Source organism: Salvelinus alpinus, chromosome 4 (genome assembly GCF_045679555.1).
Source record: "Salvelinus alpinus chromosome 4, SLU_Salpinus.1, whole genome shotgun sequence".
In the NCBI taxonomy this organism is placed as follows: Eukaryota; Metazoa; Chordata; class Actinopteri; order Salmoniformes; family Salmonidae; genus Salvelinus; species Salvelinus alpinus.
In genome coordinates, this window is record NC_092089.1 from 89,869,068 (window position 1) to 89,890,460 (window position 21,393).

Consider the following 21,393-nt stretch of genomic DNA (forward strand, 5'->3'; position numbering starts at 1 on the left):
ACCAGCCAGCTCTCTCCTCAATACCAGCCTGTCTCTTTCATTTTATGAAATGGATCACATCTTTTAAGAAAAAGATTTAAGAAGAAGAAAATACATTGTGGTCATCCTCACAATCGAATCCAGTGCTCCATGAAAGCAACTGCCTTCTCTTGGGCTAAATCTGTGTTCACTAAAGTGTGTGTGTGTGTGTGTGTGTGTGTGTGTGTGTGTGTGTGTGTGTGTGTGTGTGTGTGTGTGTGTGTGTGTGTGTGTGTGTGTGTGTGTGTGTGTGTGTGTGTGTGTGTGTGTGTGTGTGTGTGTGTGTGTGTGTGTGTGTGTGTGTGTGTGTGTGTGTGTGTGTGTGTGTGTGGTTTATTCCCTTCAAAAAAAGGTCTTGATTAGTTGTTAGACCATTCCTGGGGAACAAGCAAACTATTAGGTTACAGCTGTTCTAGTGGTTGCAGTGTTAGGGTGTTGACGATATTGAAAACCCTTAGAGACCATAACACCAGCCTCCACTGGCCCCTACCCTCTTTTCAATGCCTTCTACCCTATTGTACTGAGCAGAGGCATTGTGTGCCGGGGTTGTTTCACGCTCATGAACGTACACACACACACACACACACACACCACACACCACACACCACACACCACACACACACAGAGTAAGAAGAACAAAGGATGGAGGGTGTTGATGTGTTTTTCCCTGAGACGCTGTGTCCCACGACTCCTACCACGGTTCTTCAACCAGATACGATCCACATGCACTCCTCCTCTTCCTCCTTACCATAACCCTGCATCTTTATACCTCATTTCCCTCAGTTTATTTCAATACTACAGCACACTCTGCTCATTAGAATCAATAATTGATATAATAATCAACCGTTGAGATGTTAAACTGACACATTCCAGTTCTTACAATGGCCCCCACAGCTACTCGCCCAAGCCTTCCCCATTTCTACTTCTCCCAAATCCAGTCAGCTGATGTTCTGAAAGAGCTGCAAAATCTGGACCCCTACAAATCAGCCGGGCTAGATAATCTGGACCATTTCTTTCTAAAATGATCTGCTGAAATTGTTGCCACCCCTATTACTAGCCTGTTCAACTTCTCTTTCGTGTCGTCTGAGATTCCCAAAGATTGGAAAGCTGCCACAGTCATCCCCCTCTTCAAAGGGGGAGACACTCTAGACCCAAACTGCTACAGACCTATATTTATCCTACCCTGCCTTTCTAAGGTCTTCGAAAGCCAAGTCAACAAACAGATTACCGACCATTTCGAATCCCACCATACCTTCTCCGCTATGCAATCTGGTTTCAGAGCTGGTCATGGGTACACCTCAGCCACGCTCAAGGTCCTAAACGATATCTTAACCGCCATCGATAAGAAACAATACTGTGCAGCCGTATTCATTGATCTGGCCAAGGCTTTCGACTCTGTCAATCACCACATCCTCATCGGCAGACTCGACAGCCTTGGTTTCTCAAATGATTGCCTCGCCTGGTTCACCAACTACTTCTCTGATAGAGTTCAGTGTGTCAAATCGGATGGTCTGTTGTCCGGGCCTCTGGCAGTCTCTATGGGGGTGCCACAGGGTTAAATTCTTGGACCGACTCTCTTCTCTGTATACATCAATGATGTCGCTCTTGCTGCTGGTGAGTCTCTGATCCACCTCTACGCAGACGACACCATTCTGTATACTTCTGGCCCTTCTTTGGACACAAGGTATATCTCTCTGGTCATCCCCAAAACCAATTCTTCCTTTGGCCGCCTCTCCTTCCAGTTCTCTGCTGCCAATGACTGGAACGAACTTCAAACATCTGAAACTGGAAACACTTATCTCCCTCACTAGCTTTAAGCACCAGCTGTCAGAGCTGCTCATAGATTACTGCACCTGTACATAGCCCATCTATAATTTAGCCCAAACAACTACCTCTTCCCCTACTGTATTTATTTATTTATTTATTTTGCTCCTTTGCACCCCATTATTTCTATCTCTAATTTGCACATTCTTCCACTGCAAATCTACCATTCCAGTGTTTTACTTGCTATATTGTATTTACTTCGCCACCATGGACTTTTTTTTTGCCTTCACCTCCCTTATCTCACCTCATTTGCTCACTTTGTATATAGACTTATTTTTCTACTGTATTATTGACTATGTTTGTTTTACTCCATGTGTAACTCTGTGTTGTTGTATGTGTTGAACTGCTTTGCTTTATCTTGGCCAGGTCGCAGTTGTAAATGAGAACGTGATCTCAACTTGCCTACCTGGTTAAATAAAGGTAAAATAAATAAAAAATTAAATAAATTGTTCCAAACGGTCAGAAACATTATATTGTAATATATAGACATAATATGCATGCAGCTCCTCACCTTATTTAAAAATAAATGTTTTATTTATCTCCAGTATTTTCCACATTTATTCCACTGACTTCCCCTTTAACTCCTGTACAACTTAAATATATAATTTAGATTTTTGGCAACTTGAAAAGCCGACTCTTCCTCTGTTTACACTACCCCTCGCTACCTCATAGATTGGAACCCCTCTGGAGCGATCACATCTGTTAATATCAGGTCTCCACTATAACATTATACAACTCTGTTAATATCAGGTCTCCACTATAACATTATACAACTCTGTTAATATCAGGTCTCCACTAATATTATACAACTCTGTTAATATCAGGTCTCCACTATAACATTATACAACTCTGTTAATATCAGGTCTCCACTATAACATTATACAACTGTTAATATCAGGTCTCCACTATAACATTATACAACTCTGTTAATATCAGGTCTCCACTATAACATTATACAACTCTGTTAATATCAGGTCTCCACTATAACATTATACAACTCTGTTAATATCAGGTCTCCACTATAACATTATACAACTCTGTTAATATCAGGTCTCCACTATAACATTATACAACTCTGTTAATATCAGGTCTCCACTATAACATTATACAACTCTGTTAATATCAGATCTCCACTATAACATTATACAACTCTGTTAATATCAGGTCTCCACTATAACATTATACAACTCTGTTAATATCAGGTGTCCACTATAACGTTATACAACTCTGTTAATATCAGGTCTCCACTGTAACGTTATACAACTCTGTTAATATCTTAATATAGTCCCTGGGAAAGGTAGTTCTGTGGTTTTGTTGCACCGCAGATAACACATCATTTGATCGGCCCTACATTGATTAGACTGTATCAGATGCGGTGAATTGGGAATGTGTGAGTCTTTTTACCACAGCCAAGCGATCAGTGTCATATTATCAGCAGAGTATATCGCCAATGAATGAGAGGTCATTGAGAGGTCATTGAGAGGTCCATCATTTCATCCGTTGATGAAAGTGTCTAGTATAGACCACCGCCTAGCTTTATCTAAAGCGCTGAGCTGTCTAGGCTCTGTTTAAGGTTCGGGTTAGCTGAGATTAACACACTCTCACTCTCTGAGGTTAACAGGATCACGTGGATTAAAGGAGGGCTTCTCCCCAAGTGCCTGTAATCCTACTGTCCACATGGAGATAGGATGGAATCCCTAGCCGCAGTGTGCTTACGATACATACACCCGGGGGGGGGGCAGGCAGGGGGACAGGCAGGGGGGGGGGGGGGGGGGGCAGGCAGAGGGAGACAGCAGTTGAGCATCTCTATCGCTCTAATCCCCCTGGATTAATTTAATGGGATTACACTAACCTCTGATCTCTAACAGTGGAGGCTCCTCAGAGGAGGAAGTGGAGGACCGTCCTCTTCAGTGAATTTAATACAAATAAAAATATCGAAACATTTAAAAAGTTATCCTTTTAAAATAAAACGTTACTAAATACATTCATGTGCAATGAAAGTCTACACTAGCCTCAACAGCACTCTGTAGAGTTGCACGATGGTGTAGCCGGAGGACAGCTAGCTTCCGTCCTCCTCTGGGTACATTGACTTCAATACAAAACCTAGGAGGCTCATGGTTCTCACCCCCTTCCATAGACTTACAATTATGCCAACTTCCAGAGGACGTCCTCCAACCTATCAGAGCTCTTGCTGCATGAACTGACATGTTGTCCACCCAATCAAAGGATCAGTGAATGAATCTAGTACTGAAAGCATAAGCTACAGCTAGCTAGCACTGCAGTGCATAAAATGTGGTGATTAGTTGACTCAAAGAGAGAGAAGACATTAATTGAACAGTTTTGAACAAATTCATTTCTTCAAAAAATTAAGGAGCTAGAGAGCGAGAGCTATATATGATATATTATTTATTTATTTTTTAAACGTTCACTTAGCTAGCGAATGCAGCTAGTTAGTTTAGCCTACTGAAACACCCTGCTCAAACAGAGAGATGCTATGTTAGCCTGCTCAAACAGAGGGATGCTATGTTAGCCTGCTCAAACAGAGAGATGCTATGTTAGCCTGCTCAAACAGAGGGATGCTATGTTAGCCTGCTCAAACAGAGAGATGCTATGTTAGCCTGCTCAAACAGAGGGATGCTATGTTAGCCTGCTCAAACAGAGAGATGCTATGTTAGCCTGCTCAAACAGAGGGATGCTATGTTAGCCTGCTCAAACAGAGGGATGCTATGTTAGCCTGCTCAAACAGAGGGATGCTATGTTAGCCTGCTCAAACAGAGGGATGCTATGTTAGCCTGCTCAAACAGAGAGATGCTATGTTAGCCTGCTCAAACAGAGAGATGCTATGTTAGCCTGCTCAAACAGAGGGATGCTATGTTAGCCTGCTCAAACAGAGGGATGCTATGTTAGCCTGCTCAAACAGAGGGATGCTATGTTAGCCTGCTCAAACAGAGGGATGCTATGTTAGCCTGCTCAAACAGAGGGATGCTATGTTAGCCTGCTCAAACAGAGGGATGCTATGTTAGCTAGCTGGCTATGGCTATCCAACACAACACTGGAACTCTTCCAAGTCATGTTACGCTTTTAGTTTGATTCATTCATTGCCACCAGGGCCTACCGGTGTAACTGCTAAACTGCTTGCTACCTGTACACTGTACTGCATGATGGTAGCGAGTTTTTCTAACGTGTTAGTTCTAGTAGCTATGGTGACCTATGACGTAAATAGGGTGACAACGATGTAGGCTGTGTGTAGCGGTTAGTGGTAATGATATGAAGTTTTTGTTTGGAAAGATTTTTTTTCGCCTGGTCACAGAAACCTGATGTGTTGCGCACTGAAGTCCACAAGCGAAGAGGAGAGGAGGATAGCACGTAGATGTGAGAAGGAATTATACAACCATCAAAGGGATCTCGCTCTTACGTGGCTGCTATGAAAGTGACATGTATTTGTGTGTGATCAGGGGTGTATTCATTCCGCCAATTCTGTTGAAGAAAAAAAAAAACGTTTCTTAAACGGAAGCAAACAGAACAAAATGAGAAACATACCTGAATGTATCCAATATAAACTCTTGTTTGCAACTGTTGGACTCATGAATACGCCCTATGTCAGCTAGATGCAGGCAAGAGTGTGCAAGGCAATATTGAATATGTCAATGTCTGTTACCTTGGTTACTGAAATGTCTCTCGACCTGTGTGCACTTGCGTTGTAAACTTTCATTCATAGTCCAGGTTGTATCAACCTCATGATGGGGACAGGGAACATTAGAGAGTCATGTAGTAGCCTAAACCTATCCATGTTACATTGAACTGGGTGAATGGTCTATGAAGGACAGTCATCCAATATGCTGTAATAGAAATAAGGTCATGTTCATGAAACCATTATAATTGTCCTCCCTAATCTTAAACGGCCCTGACCTCCACTGATCTCCAACTCATACCTTACCTGGACTCTCACTCTGTTGTACTCCCCAGTCACAGCCAGGTCCCAGGGGCATCCTGAATAAAACATTCCGTCCCTCCCCCATCCTTTCCCTGTCTGTCTGCCTGTGTGTGATTGAAAGGGTGATGGTGATATGTTGCTTATTGAAAGGCTGATATGTTGCTGATTGAAAAGGTGATGGGGATATGTTGCTGATTGAAAGGGTGATGGGGATATGTTGCTGATTGAAAGGGTGATGGGGATATGTTGCTGATTTGAAAGGGTGATGAGGATATGGTGATGGGGATATGTTGCTGATTGAAAGGGTGAAGGTGATATGGTGATGGTGATATGTTGCTGATTGAAAGGGTGATGGGGATATGTTGATATGTTGCTTATTGAAAGGGAAGTGGCAACAACAGATCTAGGCCTACTCGAAGAGGCTCTCAATAACAACATGCTTAGGGTCATTTCCATGTAAAAGGACCCATGAACACCAACATGTGAATTTCATAGGAGCCAGTTGCAGTGTGTAAAATCTCTGGGGAAGCCAGAAAAAAAATAAGCCATATTTGAACCTATGTGTTGTGATAATTGCCTTGTCTGCTTTATAACCTGTTAGTTCATATGCCTTGTGACCGTGATCTAAAGGCCGAGACAATAGGAAGACACAGTGGCAGAATAAATTCAACCACACCTTTTGTTTCATCACAAAATCAGAGAGCAACTTCTGTCCGGTGAAGTCCACAAAACAGTTACGTGACCTACAGCATGTTCAAGCAAGTTGATGTTTCCGACATTCTGACACATGTAATCAAACACTTCATGAGAGCTCATGTTGCGCAACATTTCTAGAGGGTTTGCAATTGCACAAAAAAATAGAGTGATGGCCTCTACTAAAAAGAGGAGGACCCAATCAGCTTTCTATAGGCTAGGCCTACTATATTTATTTCTCAACTTTCCTAATATTAAGCAAATTGCTTATATTTACAACAGGAGTATAGCCTACCTGGCTGGCATGAACACGAACCACAGGAAAGCGTCCTCCATTCACTATTTAAGTGCATAGATGACATATAAAAAAAGTAAATGTGGACAGTTGTTCCAAAATCTTCAATATGCACCTCGGAATTGGATAAGGACGCGGGCAGTTGTGTCCCCGATGTGTCTGTCTTCATTTGTAGCCTGTGAGAAAGACCCGATCCCGTGATGGAGAGCCATATAAGTGAGAGGTGATATAGAGCACTCAGGGAGAAGGGCACAACGCAGCTCTCTGGGTCAAGGGCCGCTGGCCGCAAAAGGCATGGATTATTTTAGGGTGCATTACGGCCACACAAAAGGGGATGCGGCCATGAAATGATGGACCTTTAACAAGTGCTTGTCAAATTGTGAATGAGAGACTGATGTGGTGTGTACAGCCTGCTTGCTCAAAAAAACGAAGCAGAGCTCATGCCTTTCAAGCAACTTTTTTCAAATCATCATTAGAGTCGCATCATACAGCCTTACAATGTATTAAAAATCAAAACATATAGCCCAAAGTTTGTAGAAAAACTAAAGTTACATTAATAACTCTAAATTAAGCATATACAGTTGAAGTCGGAAGTTTACATACACCTTAGCCAAATACGTTTAAACTCTGTTTTTAGTAATAATTATAATAATAGAGTGATTTATTTAAGCTTTTATTTCTTTCATCACATTCCCAGTGGGTCAGAAGTTTACATACAGTCTTTAAATTGTTTAACTTGGGTCAAACATTTCAGGTAGCCTTCCACAAGCTTCCCACAATAAGTTGGGTGAATTTTGGCCCATTCCTCCTGACAGAGCTGGTGTAACTTAGTCAGGTTTGTAGGCCTCTTTGCTCGCACACACTTTTTCAGTTCTGCCCACAAATGTTCTATAGGATTGAGGTCAGGGCTTTGTGATGGCCACTCCAATACCTTGACTTTGTTGTCCTTAAGCCATTTTGCCACAACTCTGGAAGTATGCTTGGGGTCATTGTCCAATTGGAAGACACTTTTGCGACCAAGCTTTAACTTCCTGACTGATGTTTTGAGATGTTGCTTCAATATATCCACATAATTTTCCTCCCTCATGATGCCATCTATTTTGTGAAGTGCACCAGTCCCTTCTGCAAGAAAGCACCCCACAACATGATGCTGCCACCCCCGTGCTTCACGGTTGGGATGGTGTTCTTCGGCTTGCAAGCGTCCCCCTTTTTCCTCCAAACATAACGATGGTCATTATGGCCAAATAGTTATATTTTTGTTTCATCAGACCAGAGGACATTTCTCCAAAAAGTACAATCTTTGTCCCCATGTGCAGTTGCAAACCGTAGTCTGGCTTTTTTATGGCGGTTTTGGAGCAGTGGCTTCTTCCTTGCTGAGCGGCCTTTCAGGTTATGTCGATATAGGACTCGTTTTACTGTGGATATAGATACTTTTGTACCTGACTTGTGGAGGTCTACATTTTGTTTCTGAGGTCTTGGCTGATTTCTTTTGATTTTCCCATGATGTCAAGCAAAGAGGCACTGAGTTTGAAGGTAGGCCTTGAAATACATCCACAGGTACACCTCCAATTGACTCAAATGATGTCAATTAGCCTATCAGAATCTTCTAAAGCCATGACATCATTTTCTGGAATTTTCCAAGCTGTTTAAAGGCACAGTCAACTTAGTGTATGTAAACTTCTGACCCACTGGAATTGTGATGCAGTGAATTATAAGTGAAATAATCTGTCTGTAAACAATTGTTGGAAAAACTACTTGTGTCATGCACAAAGTGATGTCCTACCCAACTTGCCAAAACTATAATTTGTTAAAAATAAATTTGTGAAGTGGTTGCAAAATGAGTTTTAATGACTCCAACCTAAGTGTATGTAATCTTCCGACTTCAACTGTAGGAGTACCAATTTCTTTGTTAACCGCTCAACACACAATAGCCGCATGTGCGGACTCCCTCAAAGCCTTTGGAGAAAATAGCCTTTCTATTGTATTCAGCTTTGTTCAGTTGTATTCTTGTCATCTAAATGAACTAGTGTAGCCCACAGCCATTTGGTTTGGCCACATTTAGGACATAAGGACAACTCACAAGTATGCGATTCTGTTCTTCTGAAATAGACGACATTTTCTTCATATCATGTTTCTTTAGACCTGTCTAAAATAAATAATGGATTTATTGTGAAGGTTGTAGGCTACATTACAGGGATTTATTGTGAAGATTGTAGGCTATATTACAGGGATTTACTGTGAAGGTGTAGACTATATTACATGGATGTATTGTGAAGGTGTAGGCTATATTACAGGGATTTACTGTGAAGGTGTAGACTATATTACATGGATTTATTGTGAAGGTGTAGACTATATTACATGGATTTATTGTGAAGGTTGTAGGCTATATTACATGGATTTATTGTGAAGGTGTAGACTATATTACATGGATTTATTGTGAAGGTGTAGACTATATTACAGGGATTTATTGTGAAGGTGTAGACTATATTACATGGATTTATTAGACTTTTTAAAATGTAGATGTTCCAAAGGTCAGCGTCAGTGGCTGGTAGGCTGTGTGTTGAAGACAGGAGATACTACATTTGTTTGTTAATTAACTGTCGATTACCATGAGACCGACAGTTACTTGCTTGACAATCACCGGCTGACCTAATTTTGTGACCGCCACAGCCCACAGACTCACACACCATGACTTATCCAGGATTTGTTTTGCTTACCAAAAATAACTCACTAACTACCAATGAATATCAACAAATGTGCTTAATTTGATCTCAAACGCATCTCACGACTGGATGCTTGGAAAGTCCCTTGTGCGTGTCAATGCAGGCCTACAATAATTATACAGTGATGCGAGGACACAGTGTATTTTTGTGTCAGCTACCTATTGTCGGATAGACCACCAGGAAGAGAATAACAAACATATCCATAATTATGCATTTCTGTATAGTACAGATCATGAAATTCTGTTACTGGGTGTAAATCCACTTCACTTACAGTAAGTAGTTCAATAACCAAAATATATATATATATATTTTTTCAAACTCAAAGATGTCATAGCTGACATTCTTTCTGCAGACATCTTTGAATCTTAATTCGGAGCAGATATTTTTAAGAGTTGTTGGAAAACGTAGTCACATAACAAAACTGATGGAGATTTAACCGGAAAATCTGTTACCACATTTAGCATCTGCACAGTTCTTCCAGTACACGTGTTTTTGTAAAATGTTCAATAAATGGTTAAAAGTAGTCCTTGTTCATAGAGTTAAAATGTATGCCAAAGTAAAATCATTGATTTTAAGTGGAATTACCCTTTGATTAATCCTGTAATATTTATGAGGAGTCATTGTATGATCTTTATGCCAATGAGGCCTCTCCGGCTACGGGTTACTATGGTAACCCTGCATATATTATATTCCAGAGACTCTCAGCGTTTAGTAAACGGACTTTCTGACCTACACAAGCTGTGTGAAGAAAGCACTTTCTTCCAACTGTCATCATTTGAAACTAGGCCAAGACAGACAGCCCTCCATTCACTCACAGGGCTCACTATGTCCTCTAGTCCAGCATTAAGACTATATGTGTGTACAGTCAGTGTACTTTATGTGTATATAATATATATATATATATATATATATATATATATATATATATATATATATATATATATATATATATATATATATATAAACACACTATATGTACTTTGAGGGAGTATGAGTAGTGTTCATGTAACCTTCTGTTTGGGTGTTTTATTCCACAGTTACTAGGAGCAGGCTTCCTGGGCATAGGGCTGTGGGCATGGGCCGAGAAGGTAAGAAAAACATTACTATTCAAATGTTATCATGACATTGTTTTGGGGTTTTTCAAAAACCTTTTGGTTTTTTAAAGTTTCTGTGACCAACAGACACATATCTGTATTCCCAGTCATGTGAAATCCATAGATTAGGCCCGAATGAATTTATTTCAGTTGACTGATTTCTTTTATTGTTTTTATTAAGTTAAGAATTTGAAATGTCATAATATATCCATGTAGGTAAAAATGTCATAAGGATAATTGAATTTAGACAAAGTATTTTATATTTTTTTTAAAGCCAAAAAAAAATAAAAAATAATAATAATACGAATTCAAGTCGCCTAATCGAATGCTATTGTCTGTTCAGATATCTGGCTATTTACTTCACCATGCCCATCCCTAGTCTGTAGTGGTATACTATCGAGAGCTGTGTATATCCCTGTAAATGTATTGCTCTGTCTCCTACAGCACACGTCTTTACCGGTCTACGGCTGCGTTTACACAGGCAGCCCAATTTGGATATTTATGCCCAATTATTTGCAAAAGACCTGGTCTTATTGGTCAAAAGAGGAATCAGAATTAGGCTGCTTGTGTAACTCAGCGTTTGAGCTCTACAGCCGAGCACTCTGCCTTTACCTCAACCTCCCTCTGTAATAAAAAACTATGTTAGCTACGGGTGGCTAAACACAAAAAATCACATTTACATCCCAATTACATTTACTTTTAAAAAATGGCCTTAATAATGGGGAGTTGTCATTGTGTGCATCTCACAACAACCAAGACCACCATCACAGCCACGATGAGAAACCATATGCATATAAATTAATTTGAGAGGCAGCTGTTACCATCAGACTTATTATTTATGTCTTTGTATCTAGGACAGTGTCTGTCTAACATAGACGGCTGATAACATATATTAGATTACATATTTTAATGTCAGTCTGGGTAATAACATTGTGGATTCACGGTTTCTCTCTCTCTACCCCTCTCTCTGTCTCCCTCTCTCTCTGTCTCCCTCTCTCTCTGTCTCCCTCTCTCTCTGTCTCCCTCTCTCTCTGTCTCCCTCTCTCTCTGTCTCCCTCTCTCTCTGTCTCCCTCTCTCTCTGTCTCCCTCTCTCTCTGTCTGCTTCTCTCTCTGTCTCCCTCTCTCTCTGTCTCCCTCTCTCTCTGTCTCCCTCTCTCTCTGTCTGCTTCTCTCTCTGTCTGCTTCTCTCTCTGTCTCTTTGCTTTTCTCTGTATCTGCTTCTCTAGCTGTCTCTCTACCGCTGTCTTTGTCTGTCTTTCTGTCTGCTTCTCTCTATATAGGCCGTCATTGTAAATAATAATTTGTTCTTAACTGACTTGCCTAGTTAAATAAAGGTTAAAACATGTTTAAAAAAAAAAAAATCTAAATAAGCTTTGTTGCACAATCAAAGGTCAATACACCGCATTTAAAACAGTCAGCAATAATCTAATGAATTCAGGGCTTTGTAAAATTATACCTAGGATAAATATAAGCCTTCAACCAGAAGGCCCACTAATAATGTAATTATTTTATTAAAAAAAAAAAAAACAGTTTAACCTGCTTATTTGCAATTGTCACTCATTTGGCTTTCAGGTCTGCCTCTGAAAATGCCCTTTTTTGTTACACATTTAACCAGAGCCATGGACAACGCACATCAACTAATAACGATCAACTTCTACTTGGATTGCTAACAAGATAGAACAGTTGAACCGTTATGAATACACCCTCCTGTCCGTCTCCAACTGGTTGAACAACATGGTCTGTTCATTTGGTTTAGATGTTGAAATCCAGTGGCCAACCTGGATAAGATGATGCTTATTTCTCAGAATTGGAATGAGAAGCCAATTCCTTATACAAATGAATATTTGTTTTAATGCTCGTTGCACATTTTATGAAACACAGACTAGACAGCTAGCATGTAGCAGTTTAGCTATAATGGTTCTAGGGGTACGTGGTACCGCGACAGAAACTGAGCATGAATTTTCATCCCGTCTTAGTAGGGTCTTTAATACATTTGGGGAGTTGAGACATAAAAAGAGTTAACCAATCAATCAATCAATCAAATGTATTTATAATGCCCTTCTTACATCAGCTGATATCTCAAAGTGCTGTACAGAAACCCAGCCTAAAACCCCAAACAGCAAGCAATGCAGGTGTAGAAGCACAGTGGCTAGGAAAAACTCCCTAGAAAGGCTGGAACCTAGGAAGAAACCTAGAGAGGAACCAGGCTATGAGGGTGGCCAGTCCTCTTCTGGCTGTGCTGGGTAGAGATTATAACAGAACATGGCCAAGATGTTCAAATGTTAACAGATGACCAGCAAGGGTCAAATAATAATAATCACAGTGGTTGCAAGAGGTCGACACCTCAGGAGTAAATGTCAGTTGGCTTTTCATATCCGACAGCAGGAGAGATAGAGAGTTGAAAACAGCAGGTCTGGGACAGGTAGCATGTCCGATGAACAGGTCATGGTTCCATAGCCACAGGCAGAACAGTTGAAACTGCAGCAGCAGCACGACCAGGTGGACTGGGGACAGCAAGGCGTCATCAGGCCAGGTAGTCCTGAGGCATGGTCCTAGGGCTCAGGTCCTCCGAGAGAGAAAGAAAGAGATTCACACAGGACATGGAATAAGACAGGAGAGATACTCCAGATATAACAGACTGACCCTAGCCCCTCGACACATCAACTATTTCTGCATAAATACTGGAGGCTGAGACAGTCAAATAATTTCTCTATGTTTTGGTGTCCATATGACCCATTTTATGTTGAACCAAACCTCAAATGCAAATGGTGAGTTTAAACTGCATGTTGTCAGAAGAAGTTATCTTCTTTGTTGTGAGTGGCAGGGGGAGGGGCTTGGTGTATGAGAGTGGCAGGGGGAGGGGCTTGGTGTATGAGAGTGGCAGGGGGAGGGGCTTGGTGTATGAGAGTGGCAGGGGGAGGGGCTTGGTGTATGAGAGTGGCAGGGGGAGGGGCTTGGTGTATGAGAGTGGCAGGGGGAGGGGCTTGGTGTATGAGAGTGGGAAGGTGCACACAGCATAGAAGGAGGGAAGGAGACATGACCAAAAAGACACAAACAGTCGTAAAATGAACAGGGTGTTAGGGGGGGTAGTGTGTTAGGGGAAGCAGGGGGAGGGGGCTGCCTGTTCCTCTGTGTTTATTGTCCCGGAAGGGAAGGTCTAGAGTCTCTCACAGTAAGGTGTGTTGTTCTATTGGCTTTTTATATCACGCCAAAGAAGAGGTTGCGCAACACTGCTTTCTTACATAAATGTCACCTACATTTCTTCTTACTTTTTTAGTCTTATGCTTTCTGTGGTCTTTTTGTCTATATATCTGTAATAACACCTTGGTCCTCCAGGGGGTGCTGTCTGTCTATATCTGTAATAACCCCTTGGTCCTCCTGTCCTCCAGGGGGTGCTGTCCAACATGGCGTCCATAACAGACCTGGGAGGCTTCGACCCTGTGTGGCTGTTCATCGTAGTGGGAGGAGTCATGTTCATCCTGGGATTCGCTGGCTGCATCGGGGCGTTACGGGAAAACACCTTGCTGCTCAAATTTGTGAGTTTTTAAATGTATACTTTTAATGGAATATGCTTTATTCATCCTTACACGGAACCGAAACCGGCTGCGTGCGTGCTCCATCCTGCGGCATAAATGTATTTTGCCCCCCCCCACACCAAACGCGATCATGACACGCAGGTTAAAATATCAAAACAAACTCTGAACCAATTATATTAATTTGGGGACAGGTCGAAAAGCATTAAACATTTATGGCAATTTAGCTAGCTAGCTTGCACTTTTTAGCTAAATTGTCCTGGGATATAAACATTGAGTTGTTATTTTACCTGAAATGCACATGGTCCTCTACTCCACCAATTAAGCCACACATAAAACGGTCAACCGAATCGTTTCTAGTAATCTCTCCTCCTTCCAGGCTTTTTCTTCTCTTGACTTTATATTGCGATTGGCAACTTTCATAAATTAGGTGCATTACCGCCACTGACCTCGTTCGTCTTTCAGTCACCCACGTGGGTATAACCAATGAGGAGATGGCACGTGGGTACCTGCTTCTATAAACCAATGAGGAGATGGGAGAGGCAGGACTTGCAGCGTGATCTACGTCAGAATTAGAACTGATTTCTATTTTAGCCCTTGGCAACGCAGACGCGCGCAAGCAGTTTGGGTGCAATAATTGAATAAACATAGATTTCTAAATTTATTTTGCAACGCTCGCACACGGTGTTGTCAGCCTATTAGAGTTCACAACTATATATTTCTTATATGGGCGTACTTAGTTTAATCTCTCTGGATAGTAAGGCTGTGGCCTTGGGCGATAGCATGTTGATCCTCATGGTTAATCTAATTTCTACCTTCAGCTCTGCTATCCACATCTTTGTTCACAACTCACACCTTTTTTCACACCCTGGTGGCATAGACACTTTACCCCTACCTACATGGACAAATTATCTCCACTAACCTGTACCCCCGCACATTGACTCGGTACCGGTACCCCCTGTACATAGCCCAAAAATATATATATTATTTGTATATAAAATTTGTTTTTCGTCACTTTTTTTATATTTTATTTTTCTATTTGTATTTTTTCAATGTTTTTCTTTAAACAATTATTTAATGAGTTCTTTATTTTTATTGGTTGTGATTTTTTTGTAGATTTTTTAAATATATTTTTTTTACTTTAGGTTATTTAGTAAATCTTTTCTTAACTCTATTTTCTTAAAGCTGCATTGTTGCTTAATTTTTACTTAATATCCATCCCGGATCCGGGATCCTCCTCATCAAAAAAGCTGACTAGCATAGCCTAGCCTAACGGGACATCATATAATATAATTTTCATGAAATCACAAGTCCAATACAGCAAATGAAAGATAAACATCTTGTGAATCCAGCCATCATTTCCGATTTTTAAAATGTTTTACAGCGAAAACACAATATGTATTTCTATTAGCTAACCACAATAGCCAAACACACAACCGCATATTTTCACCATGTTTCCACCGCATAGGTAGCTTTCACAAAACCGACAAAATAGAGATATAATTAGTCACTAACCAAGAAACAACTTCATCAGATGACAGTCTTATAACATGTTATACAATAAATGTATGTTTTGTTCGAAAAATTTGCATATTTGAGGTATAAATCATAGTTTTACATTGCAGCTACCATCACAAATAGCACCGAAGCAGCCAGAATAATTACAGAGAGCAACGTGAAATACCTAAATACTCATCATAAAACATTTATGAAAAATACATGGTGTACAGCAAATGAAAGATAAACATCTTGTGAATCCAGCCAATATTTCAGATTTTTTTTAAAGTGTTTTACAGCGAAAACACAATGTAGAATTATATTAGCTTACCACAATAGCCAAACACACAAATGCATTTATTCACCGCAAAGGTAGCTTTTGCAAAAACCAGCAAAAGATATAAAATTAATCACTAACCTTTGCACAACTTCATCAGATGACAGTCTTATAACATCATGTTATACAATACATTTATGTTTTGTTCGAAAATGTGCATATTTAGCGCTGCAATCGTGGTTATACATTGTGAATATGTAGCAACATTTTCCCAGAATGTCCGGAGATATTTTGGACACTCACCTAATCTGACCAAAGAACTCATCATAAACTTTACATAAAAATACTTGTGGTATGGCAAATGAAAGATACACTGGTTCTTAATGCAACCGCTGTGTTAGATTTTTAAAAATAACTTTACCATAACATACAGCTTGCGTTATTGTGAGACAGCACTCACCAACACGGCGGAGAATAGGAGTCAATATTTTACACAGAAATACGAAATAACATCATACATTTTTTCTTACTTTTGCTGAGCTTCCATCAGAATGTTGTACAAGGAGTCCTTGGTCCAGAATAAATCGTTGTTTGGTTTTAGAATGTCCATTTCTTCTGTCGAATTCGCACCACAATGCTAGCCAAGGTTACTAACATTCCCATCCTCTCTTGGCGCAAAGAACGGAAAACTCCAAAAGTCCCAATAAACGTTGAATAAACTGATAAAACTCGGTTGAAAAAACCTACTTTATGATGTTATTATCAAATGTATCAAATAAAATCAGAGCCGGAGATATTCGCCGTGTATACCGACCGCTTTTCAGAAGACAATGTGGAGCTCCTTCGTGCGCCTTGGAAAACTGACAGAATGGCTGACCTGTCACTCCAAAAGCTCTTGTTCGACCTCAGATCAAGCTAGACACCCCATTCCACCTTCCACTGCCTGTTGACATCTAGTGGAAGGCGTATGAAGTGCATGGATATCGATAAATATAAGGCAATTGAATAGGCAGGCCCTGAAACAGAGCCTCGTTTTCAGATTTTTCACTTCCTGTATGGAAGTTTGCTGCCAAATGAGTTCTGTTTTACTCACAGATATAATTCAAACAGTTTTAGAAACTTGAGAATGTTTTCTATCCAATAGTAATAATAATATGCATATTGTATGATCTAGAATAGAGTACGAGGCCGTTTAAATTGGGCACGATTTTTTCCAAAGTGAAAACAGCGCCCCCCTATTGACAAGAAGTTTTAAGGTCTTGTAAGTAAGCATTTCACAGAAAGGTCTACAACTGTTGTATTCGGCGCATGTGACAAATAAAATGTGATTTGGTTTGATCTAGCGGAGGGAGGTACGTACAGAGCCTTCAGAAAGTATTCATGCCCCTTGACTTAAGCCACATTTTGATGCGTTACAGCCTGAATTCAAAATGGATTAAATCTTCTTTTTTTATCACCCATCTACACACAATACCCCATAATGACAGTGTAAAAAATAAATAGAAATTTGATTAAAAAAAAAAACTATACAGAATGATCTAATTTACATAATTATTCACACACCTGAGTCAATACTTTGTGGAAGCACGTTTGGGGGTGATTACAGCAGTGAGTATTTCTGGGTAAGTCTATGAATTTTCCACACCTGGATTGTGCAACATTTACCCATTTTATTATTTTCGAAATTCTTAAATCTCTGTCAAAATGGTTATTGGTCATTGCTAGAAACCATTTTCAAGTCGTGCCATAGATATTTAAGTCAAATCTGTAACTCGGCCCCTCAGGAACATTCACTGTACTCTTGGTAATCAACTACAGTCTAGATTTGGCCTTGTGTTTTAAGTTATTGTCATGTTGAAAGGTGAATTCATCTTCCAGTGTCTGGTGGAAAGCAGACTGAAACAGTTTTTCCTCAATGATTTTTTTCCTGTGCTTAGCTCCATTCCTTCAACAACAAAGAAAATCCTGATAAACTCCCCAGTCCTTAACGATTACAAGCATACCCATAACATGATGCAGCCAGCACTATGCTTGAAAATATGGAGAGTGGTACTCAGTAATGTGTTATGTTTGGGGCAAATCCAATACAACACTTTGTATTCGGGATAAAATGTTAATTGCAGTACAGCTTTAGTGCCTTGTTGCAAACAGGATGCATGTTTCGGAAATATTTTTATTCTGTACAGGCTTCCTTTTCACTCTGTCAATTTGGCTTTTATTGTGGAGTAACTACAATGTTGTTGATCCATCCTTAGTTTTCTCATATCACAGCCATTAAACTCTGTAACCCATAAGCAATCATTTCTGATGAAAAAACACAAAAACTCTTCAATTTATCGATTGATATAAAAAAATAATATTTGTTTTGTGTTCGCTAACAGTCTGAGAAGGTAGTGTGTGGTGAACGTAAAGGTCCGTTTGGGGTTGAAACCTGCTGCTACAAATTACAACGTGGTCAGTGACGACAAATCTAAACGTAATATATTTAAAATTCAAGCTGTAACAAAACAAAATATGGGACAAGTCGAGGAGTGTGACGGCACTAGGTAGGCAGGCAGGTTGGTCAGTAGACGGTACACATTAGATTGATACACGAAAATGTCTCTAGCTTCGTTTGATCTGAAGGTTGAGATCATTCATAGCTATTGGCTACTTACCATGAATGAACACGTAGGATTAGTATTGATCTAGATGGGAAATAAGTAACCCCTCGTTTTATAAAAGCCTGAAACATCCATTACTGAGAACTAAGCATGTTCTCCAAACATCTTGAAAACTATTGACATCGTTCAGAGAAGTTACGTCAGGTTCAACTTTGACAATGGAGTCTGAGTGACAGAGACGAACTGGGCTTCATAGCCAGCTGTCACTCTCAGTGGCTATTACCTCCACTACTCTGTCCATTAACTCCTGGCTGGCCAGCCTACTGAAGAGGAGAGGTAGCTCCTGGCTGGCCATCCTACTGAAGAGGAGAGGTAGCTCCTGGCTGGCCATCCTACTGAAGAGGAGAGGTAGCTCCTGGCTGGCCATCCTACTGAAGAGGAGAGGTAGCTCCTGGCTGGCCATCCTACTGAAGAGGCGAGAGAAGAGGTAGTTCCTGGCTGGCCATCCTACAGAAGAGGAGAGAGGTAGCTCCTGGCTGGCCATCCTACTGAAGAGGAGAGGTAACTCCTGGTTGGCCATCCTACTGAAGAGGAGAGAGAAGAGGTAGCTCCTGGCTGGCCATCCTACAGAAGAGGAGAGAGAAGAGGTAGCTCCTGGCTGGCCATCCTACTGAAGAGGAGAGGTAACTCCTGGTTGGCCATCCTACTGAAGAGGAGAGAGAAGAGGTAGCTCCTGGCTGGCCATCCTACAGAAGAGGAGAGAGAAGAGGTAGCTCCTGGCTGGCCATCCTACTGAAGAGGAGAGGTAGCTCCTGGCTGGCCATCCTACTGAAGAGGAGAGGTAGCTCCTGGCTGGCCTTCCTACTGAAGAGGAGAGGTAGCTCCTGGCTGGCCATCCTACTGGAGAGGAGAGGTAGCTCCTGGCTGGCCTTCCTACTGAAGAGGAGAGAGAAGAGGTAGCTCCTGGCTGGCCATCCTACTGAAGAGGAGAGGTAGCTCCTGGCTGGCCATCCTACTGAAGAGGAGAGGTAGCTCCTGGCTGGCCATCCTACTGAAGAGGAGAGGTAGCTCCTGGCTGGCCTTCCTACTGAAGAGGAGAGGTAGCTCCTGGCTGGCCATCCTACTGAAGAGGAGAGGTAGCTCCTGGCTGGCCTTCCTACTGAAGAGGAGAGAGAAGAGGTAGCTCCTGGCTGGCCATCCTACTGAAGAGGAGAGGTAGCTCCTGGCTGGCCTTCCTACTGAAGAGGAGAGGTAGCTCCTGGCTGGCCATCCTACTGAAGAGGAGAGGTAGCTCCTGGCTGGCCATCCTACAGAAGAGGAGAGGTAGCTCCTGGCTGGCCATCCTACTGAAGAGGCGAGAGGAGAGGTAGCTCCTGGCTGGCCATCCTACAGAAGAGGAGAGAGAAGAGGTAGCTCCTGGCTGGCCATCCTACTGAAGAGGAGAGGTAACTCCTGGTTGGCCATCCTACAGAAGAGGAGAGAGAAGAGGTAGCTCCTGGCTGGCCATCCTACTGAAGAGGAGAGGTAGCTCCTGGCTGGCCTTCCTACTGAAGAGGAGAGGTAGCTCCTGGCTGGCCTTCCTACTGAAGAGGAGAGGTAGCTCCTGGCTGGCCATCCTACAGAAGAGGAGAGAGAATAGATATAGCGTCTCAACGCTGCTCCGAGTCAGTCCCTCAGTCAGGCCTGAAGCGTCTCAACGCTGCTCCGAGTCAGTCCCTCAGTCAGGCCTGAGGCGTCTCAACGCTGCTCCGAGTCAGTCCCTCAGTCAGGCCTGAAGCGTCTCAACGCTGCTCCGAGTCAGTCCCTCAGTCAGGCCTGAGGCGTCTCAACGCTGCTCCGAGTCAGTCCCTCAGTCAGGCCTGAGGCGTCTCAACGCTGCTCCGAGTCAGTCCCTCAGTCAGGCCTGAGGCGTCTCAACGCTGCTCCGAGTCAGTCCCTCAGTCAGGCCTGAAGCGTCTCAACGCTGCGCCGAGTCAGTCCCTCAGTCAGGCCTGAGGCGTCTCAACGCTGCTCCGAGTCAGTCCCTCAGTCAGGCCTGAGGCGTCTCAACGCTGCTCCGAGTCAGTCCCTCAGTCAGGCCTGAGGCGTCTCAACGCTGCTCCGAGTCAGTCCCTCAGTCAGGCCTGAGGCGTCTCAACGCTGCTCCGAGTCAGTCCCTCAGTCAGGCCTGAAGCGTCTCAACGCTGCGCCGAGTCAGTCCCTCAGTCAGGCCTGAGGCGTCTCAACGCTGCTCCGAGTCAGTCCCTCAGTCAGGCCTGAGGCGTCTCAACGCTGCTCTGAGTCAGTCCCTCAGTCAGGCCTGAGGCGTCTCAACGCTGCTCTGAGTCAGTACCTCAGTCAGGCCTGAGGCGTCTCAACGCTGCTCTGAGTCAGTCCCTCAGTCAGGCCTGAGGCGTCTCAACGCTGCTCCGAGTCAGTCCCTCAGTCAGGCCTGAGGCGTCTCAACGCTGCTCCGAGTCAGTCCCTCAGTCAGGCCTGAGGCGTCTCAACGCTGCTCCGAGTCAGTCCCTCAGTCAGGCCTGAGGCGTCTCAACGCTGCTCCGAGTCAGTCCCTCAGTCAGGCCTGAGGCGTCTCAACGCTGCTCCGAGTCAGTCCCTCAGTCAGGCCTGAGGCGTCTCAACGCTGCTCTGAGTCAGTCCCTCAGTCAGGCCTGAGGCGTCTCAACGCTGCTCTGAGTCAGTCCCTCAGTCAGGCCTGAGGCGTCTCAACGCTGCTCTGAGTCAGTCCCTCAGTCAGGCCTGAGGCGTCTCAACGCTGCTCTGAGTCAGTCCCTCAGTCAGGCCTGAGGCGTCTCAACGCTGCTCCGAGTCAGTCCCTCAGTCAGGCCTGAGGCGTCTCAACGCTGCTCCGAGTCAGTCCCTCAGTCAGGCCTGAGGCGTCTCAACGCTGCTCTGAGTCAG

General features: G+C 42.6%; 1 protein-coding gene across 2 annotated transcripts in view; it reads left to right on the top strand.

The window, feature by feature from the left end:
- The window catches only part of LOC139574658 (tetraspanin-17-like), a 50,619-nt gene that overhangs the window by 2,947 nt on the left and 26,279 nt on the right, over positions 1 to 21,393 (top strand). Inside the window, exons 2-3 of one of the 2 annotated variants that reach the window (XM_071399425.1) lie at positions 10,525 to 10,575; positions 13,972 to 14,118. In XM_071399425.1, the coding sequence (XP_071255526.1) occupies positions 10,525 to 10,575; positions 13,972 to 14,118 (198 nt within the window). The remainder of the gene's footprint in view (positions 1 to 10,524; positions 10,576 to 13,971; positions 14,119 to 21,393) is intronic. The other variant, XM_071399426.1, reaches the window with a different exon arrangement.